At 41.2% G+C, this 8,408-nt stretch overlaps 2 protein-coding genes across 4 annotated transcripts in view; one reads left to right on the forward strand and one right to left on the reverse strand.

The window, feature by feature from the left end:
* Positions 1-1,219: 1,219 nt before the first annotated feature.
* On the reverse strand, positions 1,220-5,570 carry zbtb49 (zinc finger and BTB domain containing 49). 2 transcript variants are annotated; one of them, XM_010794767.1, is made up of 8 exons: positions 5,531-5,570; positions 4,976-5,165; positions 3,735-4,861; positions 3,581-3,627; positions 3,434-3,507; positions 3,134-3,216; positions 2,771-2,932; positions 1,220-2,106 (listed from the first exon to the last, which is right to left on the reverse strand). In XM_010794767.1, the coding sequence occupies exons 2-8, from the start codon at positions 5,125-5,127 to the stop codon at positions 1,373-1,375; spliced, it is 2,379 nt and encodes a 792-aa protein (XP_010793069.1). In that variant the 5' UTR covers positions 5,128-5,165; positions 5,531-5,570; the 3' UTR covers positions 1,220-1,372. The 2 variants fall into 2 exon arrangements, with proteins under 2 accessions (XP_010793069.1, XP_010793070.1); XM_010794768.1 differs by having other exon boundaries at positions 5,546-5,563.
* A 217-nt stretch (positions 5,571-5,787) lies between these two features.
* lyar (Ly1 antibody reactive homolog (mouse)) overlaps positions 5,788-8,408 on the forward strand; it is a 3,670-nt gene continuing 1,049 nt past the window's right edge. The window contains exons 1-6 of one of the 2 annotated variants that reach the window (XM_010794769.1): positions 5,788-6,251; positions 6,348-6,462; positions 6,543-6,650; positions 7,114-7,194; positions 7,531-7,852; positions 8,225-8,281. In XM_010794769.1, coding sequence (XP_010793071.1) covers positions 6,130-6,251; positions 6,348-6,462; positions 6,543-6,650; positions 7,114-7,194; positions 7,531-7,852; positions 8,225-8,281 — 805 coding nt within the window. In that variant the 5' untranslated portion in view covers positions 5,788-6,129. The remainder of the gene's footprint in view (positions 6,252-6,347; positions 6,463-6,542; positions 6,651-7,113; positions 7,195-7,530; positions 7,853-8,224; positions 8,282-8,408) is intronic. The other variant, XM_010794770.1, reaches the window with a different exon arrangement.

The following is an 8,408-nucleotide window of genomic DNA, read 5'->3' on the forward strand; positions in this document are numbered from 1 at the left end:
TTTTTAAAAAATATATGAAGGCAAATTTCAAACTGTCCTCCACTCTAACTCTGACATCACGCACTCTGCCTTAACGAGCTGTGCAACATTGACTTCAATGGTTAAAAATGTGATGTATTATGGGATGTATCTCTGGAATTATGAAAGTTATGAATGAGAAAAGTAATAGCCATCGATTTCCGACCGAGCTGAACGTTTCGATGTTCGAACGGAGTTTCTGCGATGTTCAATGCGGGAGGAGAAGCGCGGCAAAATAAGTTGGCGGAATAATCAACTTTTCGTGCGTAGAATAACAATAAATGGAATGCTGTTAACAGCTGTTTTAGTCTCAATTTATATTTCTTTCTTTATACATTTATTTTTTCTTGTGTTTATTTATTCCTGTATTTATTTCCACATTTATTTCAGTATTTTTCACATTTATTTATTCTTGTATATTTTTTAATTCCTGTATTATTCTGTATTTATTTATTTGTTACTTATGTCATGTTCTGTCCTCCATATCTACCCAGATATGCAGCCTTGGAATAAACTAGGATCCCAGAAGAAAAAAAAACATTGAATGTTTGTTCTTGCTCTTTTTTTTATGAACCAAACCAAATTATCTTTAGTGAAAGGGGCGGGGAGGGACATTCAAAACAAAAACCCTTTCTAAATCCATCTGAGCTAATGAAAATATACAGCATGGCATCACTGATATTGATACTAGAAATATTTAGAGTGGATTGACGTATGGCCATCAATACATTTTGCTGCCTTCACCTTCAAGAGAGGGAGTTTTGATACAACTTTTCTTTAAGGTTTGTGAAATAAAAAAGCATCGCAGTCGTTTTCCCGTTAACTGTTTCAAGAAAGAAAGACAAAAAATTGGTCTGCATTTGTACATTTGAAAGTGCATTGCAGTATATAAAAAGTGAGAGTTTCACTGACACTTGTATTAGCTGAGATGCTTGCTGGGATGTTAACAGTTAAAAAAAGATCCACACTGAATCACAGGGCGATATATTGATGCTGCTCTGATAGACATGTTGAAGTGTGATGGAGGACACCTGCTGTGACATCACTGATTTGGGTGTGGTCAGAACATATAGGCGTGCACCTTGGATGTTTAAAGAGCAGCACAGCAGCAGTTCTCATATGTTTTTCAGATTCATGATTTAAAAAAATTGGAAGCATTTTTTTAATGCATAATAGGAAAAATCCACACAAAACACATGTCAACTATTTTAATATTCTTTAATGTCTGCTTAGCTACCATTTGTGTTTTACAAGTAGTACAAATGTGATGACAACATAAGCTCAAAACATTGGTGAGGATTGCACACCCTCTGAACTGGCTATGCTCATGAAATATCTCATAAGATGCAATATTCTACTGCTCCATGTCATTATCGTTCTGCAGAGTCTTCATTGCCAGGCCCCACAGAGTGACACTGGAGGTAAACTGGCCCTCAGTGGACCTGTACGACCCACTGATGGGCCGGCTAGAGGAAGAGATGGAGCCGCAGTGATTATCTGTGGGAGGAAGGTAGGGTCTCCCCATCGGATCTCTGCCCATTTCCCCTGACATCCCATTCTCCACATACGGCCCGTACACCGCCTCCTCAGAGAGGTGGAGGGACTTGGCAAGCTTCATGTGGTCTGAAGGAATCATGGCTGTGCTCCTCTCCTGGTGGTTGGAGGAGAGCAGGTGATGGGGGACCAGGGATCGCAGCTCTGGAAGAGGGGTGGGGGTGGGAGCTGGGCTGATTTGCATGCTGGGAGGTGGAGTCTCTGTATGAGGTGTTGGTGGTGGTGAAGGCGATGAGGGTTTCTCTAACCCTGCACGGGGCGTCGTGCTGGAGAAAGGCTGCGAAGTGGAGGCGGGACGACGTTTTCTCAGACGGACAGGTTTGGGGACAGGGGCACCTTCTGAGCTACAGGGGGGGTCAGAGTTGTCTGAGGGCGGGCTGTCGGTTGGAGCCCCCTTGCAGTGTCGGTTGCTGTGTCTCCTCAACATGGCGGAGCGGGTGAAGCTCTTTCCACAGGCGTTACAGATGTAAGGTTTCTCACCTGTGTGTGACCTGATGTGGCGCTGCAGGTCCCCTGAGCCGATGAAGCACTTTCCTACAATATTTAAGAAAACACACATTAAATGTAGATACTGTGAAGGCATTAGCTAGAGTATATTCTGAAGATCAAGCTCTACTTGGTGAATTCATCACTTGACTTAAGAATTTTCATGTCACAATTTTTGTTAATAAGCACCGGGTAACATTTTCTTGGAGATTTATTGATTCGAAATGACTACAAAACTCAATGTTTTAAATCAATAATGAAATTATGACAACAAGTCAGCATCAAACACATTCAAAATTCCATTATTCTTGGAAAGCCTATCATTAGAAATAGTGAATCAAAAGATAATAGCATTGATTTATAATTTAGTTTTTAACACTTTAGAAAACACTAAAAAAAACATTTGTAATTCAGTAAAGCCAAAGGTGTCGCACTCAAAAGATTATTATCAAATCAAAAGTAAATAACCGGAAGACATGCAATTTATAGTCACATTAGATGAAGAGCCTCAAGTCCTGCCCACTAAAAAGCTATAACCAATAACTTGTTTTTAAAACATGAATAAAGCGACTAATCGATTATCAAGATAGTCGCCGCTTAGTTTTCTGTTAACGGACTAATCATTTCAGTCCTAGGAAAGGGATTCATACATCCAAAGTGAAATCAACGTGAATAACACTTTCAAGAAGATAGCCGCTGTTCCCATCCTTACCGCAGGTGGCACAGCTGTGAGGCTTCTCTCCAGTGTGGCGGCCCTTGTGCTTCAGAAGCTTTCTGTGCGTGTTGAAGGACTTCCCGCATTGGTCACATGTGAATGTCTTGTCTGTGGTGTGAGTCCTTTTGTGCTCCTTGAGATTACTTAAATTGTTAAATCCTGAGTGACAAGAAAAGAACAGTGAATAACACACCAGGAGAAAAATATGTTACAGCTGAGTCTGTGAACAACGCAGCTCACACCACTGTGGATGATTTTGTAATGGTTTAACTTGAGAACGAGACCATTCATTAAACACTGCAAATACATTGATTAGGAATATTATAAAGAAAAGTGATTCTGTTTAGAGCGATCATTTACCTCGACCACATATATCACACAGATGGGGCTTCTCTCCTGTGTGGACCACTTTGTGACGATGGACATCCCCCGATGCGGTAAAGCTGGAAAACACAGATAAATATGGAATTTTAAAGGCTGGTCCCGAAATCTACGTAAATTGCCAAGATTTTGGAAACTAGTAATCAGTTAGGTCGTTAAGGCAGACACACAAACATAAAATAAACACAACATTGAAGGATAATTCCTTTATAAGAGTAAGAGGAATGACAAAAAAGTTGAATTAGATATAGGGCAATTTGATACATGGAGTTAGCTTACCTTTTACCACATAACTCACAGATGTACGGCCTTTCTCCAGAGTGTCGCCGCAAATGTGTCTGTAAATTTCCAGCCTGTGAAACAAAATAAGTTAGATTGATATCTAAGAATAACTGTGGGAAATAAGAGTAATACACCAGACAATACCTGTGAGAAATATCTTCCACAAACATTGCACTGAAAGGGCTTCTCACCTGCATGAAAGAAAAATAGGTTTGTGTCTGAAAACAGTATTGCAATTACATTACAAATACTACAGAACCGTGTTAGTGTTAATGTGTGATTTATAAAGACTAAATACCGGTATGTGAGCGCTTGTGCAGCTCCAGGTTGCTCGGGTGTTTGAAGATCTTCCCACACACCTCACAACAGTACTGCTTGTTTCCGGTCTGCAGCGGTGGCTCGGGCACAGTCTTCAGACTTTGCTCTTCTTCGTTCACAGGTGGAGATGTGGGAGGTTGTACTTCTGTTGGCATCTCCGCAACAGGCTCCTTGGTGACGTTAAGGTCCTCAACCGGAGCTTCTGTAGCTTCAGTCTGGACCACTGCCTCTTCTCGCTGAATCTCTTTGGGACAGCTGAGGACAGGCTCACTCATGGACTCAGCAAACATTTCCTCCAAAGCCTTCTGAGACCGGAGGTAGTTGTATTTCTTTAGGTACACAGCCTTCTTTGGGCGTATTGGTTTGTTGAGCATGGGGTCTTCTGAGTTAGAGCTGGGGGTGTTTAAATTATCTGAGGGTGTTAAAGAAGAGACAGGGTTCTTGTCGACTGCCACAGATGTGCAGGGAGGATTGGGCTGAACTGTGTTTCCTGAGCATACAGGAGTGTTGCTGCCTCCCTGACCGACTCCAAGCTGAATCTGCGGCTCTTCCACCAGCACCAAGGGGCACGGAGCTTGATTTAAGGCTGCACTATTAGTCTCAAGTGCACTCTGTTTGAAGTACTGCTTACTGTAGAAGTTACGGAGCTTGTAGCCGTGGACAAGCTGTTTTTCTACAGGCGCCTGAGTGCTGCCGGCTGTGTCACAATTTGTGCTGCTATTAGAAACAGAAAGCTGCATCCTTTTGTTGTGGTCCATGTCTGCGCTGAAGCTGGTCCTCTGGGTTTCTGAGGGACAATGGAGGTCAACATCATGAGGAAGACCGCTTCCCAAGAGGCAGTCGTGCTCGGAGCTCAACATGCCCGGGAGAGAAAATGATGGGATCTCCACCGGTGGAGGGCAAGGCTTGAGGAAAGTATTGCACATGATCTGGACATTTAGAACCTGCAAACACTGAGCAATGTCCAGGAGTGCTTGAACATTATCTTGGTTGATGTCAAGATGGGAGGTGTACATGTAGTCCAATATTTGTCCCATACCGCTCACATCCTGGATGACCAAGTTGAACACCTCATTCTTCTGACTGGGGGAATTTTGGAATAAAGACCTGGAAAAAGATCAAAGCAGTACTTTGTTACTCTAACACAGCAGCGAATGATTACTGTGCTAAATAGAATGGATGGAAACCACACTAATACACTGATTCAATACAAATAGGCACCTGAAATATGAGCTGAAAGCAGCAAGGACGTTTTTGTGGGCTTTGAAGCAGACACCTTTGACCACTAGCATGCAGTCACAGAGCAGACCCTGGATCCTCTGCTCCTGGAGCTGCTGCAGCAGGTAGGAGCTGTGGGTGGACAGGGCGTCCATGCTCACTCAGCTGCTGAACCACTCAGGTCCAGAAAAACCTAGGGGGACATGTGTAAACATAATAAATATATATATATTTTAAATAAATACGATTTATTTAGTTTGTTTTAATTCATGAAACACAACCACATTTAAAGTGATGGTAGTGGGTTTTCTAAATTGATAAATTCATATATAATTCAACAACCGCGCAGAATCTAGTCGGTCTGTGCTACGAGACCACCCATGCAAAAATTGGGATGAAACCCACCAACATGCTAACTACAATGCTAGGCTAAACAACTACAACGGTAAACAGTGTGAGTCGGTAAGGCATGAAATCCCTGAAGAAATACATTTAAAACCGAAATTGAAAGTTCTGAATCCTTGTAGTTCAGTCAATTTTGAAATAAATATAACCTACATCTGAGGAGTCCACCTTTTATTTGGATGATGGGTCACTTTTCCAGAGTAAGAAACGTCACTTCCCCTCCTGGTGCAACCTGTATTTAGAGCCGTCAAAACATGAAGCAGGAGAAAATAGAATTATAACGTTGAGACTAAGAAGCAATTAAAGTTTAATATAACGTATGTAAAATAAGTGTAATCTCCTGCTATTTAACTACCGAATAAAAACAAAGCTTTGCACAGGGTTTGTTTTCACGCTGGTCGGAACTTCTCTCATGTTACAATTTTACACGGAAGACTTTAAGTGGCACTAACGTGTCACGTCAGCGCCGTCACGTGTGTTTTGAAAAGTTTACGGGAATGGAAAGCTAAACGGCTCCATTGGCATTAATACATCCGCAGTAATTGGTTAATTTTAACATTTGCTGTCTTTGGATAACGTAAGCTTCTTTTGGTTAGCTAACATTAGCTCAAACCATTGCGGTGGACATATTCCGCATGAAGATTGTACCGATTTCGTTTTAACGTTAAGTGACACGTTGGTCGCAGATAGTAGGAACCAGATTCAATCAAAGTTATAAATCCTTTTTACACTAGCAAAATTGTCGTTCAAATATGGTAGTTTTCACCTGTAACGGGTGTGGTGAATCCGTGAAAAAAGCTCAGGTTGATAAACACGTGAACATGTGCCGGGGTTGCCAGAGCCTGTCCTGCATGGACTGCGGAAAAGATTTCTGGTAATGACGGACTATTTACTATTGCTTAACTTTAAAATGTTGAACCCAATCTGACTCTATGTGTGTAATGGTGTGTCTATTTTTCACATTAAACAGGGGTGATGACTACAAGAACCACGTCAAATGTATCAGTGAAGACCAGAAGTATGGAGGCAAAGGGTACGAGGCTAAGGCAAACAAAGGAGATATAAAACAGCAGCAGTGGATCCAGGTAAACGACACCCCTCACTCTTGTGTATTTGTTTTTTCAAATCGTCTTTTGTTCCTAACTTGATGTTTCCCCTCCCTCAGAAAGTCCAAGACGCCATGAACAAACCTGGAGTCAGTGCAAAGCTAAAGGATGTGCTCCAACAAGTCAGCTCGTATGACAACGTCCCTAGAAAGAGGGCCAAGTTTCAGGTTGGTATTACTTCAGTATATCAATCATTGGCTCTTTTATTGAACATCTTGTGTTATTCTATTCCAACAAACAAGCATATCTAGTTCATATCATGGCCCTATGAAATGAAAATGAACCATTTTAAACTCAATCCAATGAAAAACATCAAGAGTCAAGGCTTTATTGTCATGTCCACAGTAGCTACACTGTAGATATGGTAATTAAAAACGTAAGTCCCAGGCTCCTCACAACAAAACAACTCGTAAATTCATAAGAATTCTGAGTAGAGCTATACGATTTGCAAGTTCCCATGGTTTTTAATAGAAGTTTGAAGAAAAAGTTCAAAAAAAGAATTCTAACGTAAACTGGGAGTTTGTGGTGAGTTAGTATGAAATGACCCACATGTGAAACTTTAGTGAAGCAGACGCAAGTGTGTGTTGTTGTTGTGTCTCTAATCGACTCTACTTTTGTGTTTTTCTTCAGAACTGGATGAGAAACAGTCTTCAAATATCTAACACAGGTCTTCATGATGAAGTGTGGGACATCCTCTCTGCAGGTGACAATGTAAGTAACTCTGCCTAAAGCTTACTTTAAGTTTTGTTTGACCAATTCTCTTTGCACACCACTCACTATCAGCCGTTATAGACAGAGGTGAAATAGTTTTAGTTAATTCAAGTCAACAGTAATCGAATTAACTTGGTTTCTTGAGTTGCTTTAACAAGTACTCTTCCACTGCTGTATGGGCATAGGCATTAAGTGGCAATATTAAATAAGCATGCTACACAGATGTATGTTATCTGACCCAATTCATATTATTTTCATATTTATAGGTTATCGCTTTATGTGGTTTTCCTTTTGTGTTTTTTTTATACTCTCTATTATTCCCTACCCATAATCCAGCAGCCTCCTCAGGCCCCCCCGGAGACTAAAGAAGCTAAACAGACAGTGGCTGAAGTCAAAGCGGAAACTAATGGAGACGAAAAGCAGAACGGCAATCAAGACGCGGAGAAGAAGAAGAAACTCAACAAACGGGAGCGCAAAGAGGCCCGGCAGCAGAAGAGTGGGAAGGCTGTGAAAACTGCTGAAAAGACGGGTGCACAGGAGCCAGGAGAAGGCAAAAAGAAAAAGAAGGACAGGAAGAGGAAGCACAGCAGTGACGAAGAAGAAGAGGAAGAGCAGGACGGTGCTGGGAATGAGACAGCCAGCAAGAAGACAAAGACGAGTAAGGCACCCTTTAAAGACATGCTTTTCTCCTTACAGTATTTGATATGATTGTATTGCTATTTGCAACAGCGCAGCATTGTGTCTATTAATGAACACGTGTGGAATTGCTCAATTTGAGCATCAGCTGCTTTGCAAGGTTTGTTACAAATAATTGAGATGAAAATGTATTTTATTCAAGAAATGATGGTAAATTAGTTAATTATTCAGAACATCTGTTTTATTGCAGTGCGCTCTTTATGTCTTTGTGTTAGGAAATATTGTCTTAATAATTACAGCGTATTATCTTTAAAACGAAAAACGTTCTTTTGATGTCTTTATGTAATATGCGTTATTTAGCTAAATATATACATGTTTATATTCTTTTTTTCAGCTGACCAAGAGGAGGATGATTCAACAGAAGAGACAGAGGACCAACAAGTTCCCAAAGGTAACATGGTTCCCATAGACAGGGGTGCACATCACTTTCTCAGTGAGGTACTCAGATTTGGTACTCCAACTTCTGGCTCCACTCAAAGTTATTTGATGAAGCCCTCTGTATCGCGAACGTCAACGGG

This window comes from Notothenia coriiceps, unplaced genomic scaffold (assembly GCF_000735185.1).
Source record: "Notothenia coriiceps isolate Sejong01 unplaced genomic scaffold, NC01 NC01_scaffold00037246, whole genome shotgun sequence".
In the NCBI taxonomy this organism is placed as follows: Eukaryota; Metazoa; Chordata; class Actinopteri; order Perciformes; family Nototheniidae; genus Notothenia; species Notothenia coriiceps.

Coding starts and splice junctions, on each gene's coding strand:
- zbtb49 (XM_010794767.1), bottom strand. CDS start 5,127: ATGGACGCCCTGTCCACCCACAGCTCCTACCTGCTGCAGCAGCTCCAG. Junction 3,508..3,580: donor GTGGAAGATATTTCTCACAG/GTATTGTCTGGT, acceptor TTTGTTTCACAG/GCTGGAAATTTACAGACACA. Junction 3,217..3,433: donor TGTGAGTTATGTGGTAAAAG/GTAAGCTAACTC, acceptor TGTGTTTTCCAG/CTTTACCGCATCGGGGGATG.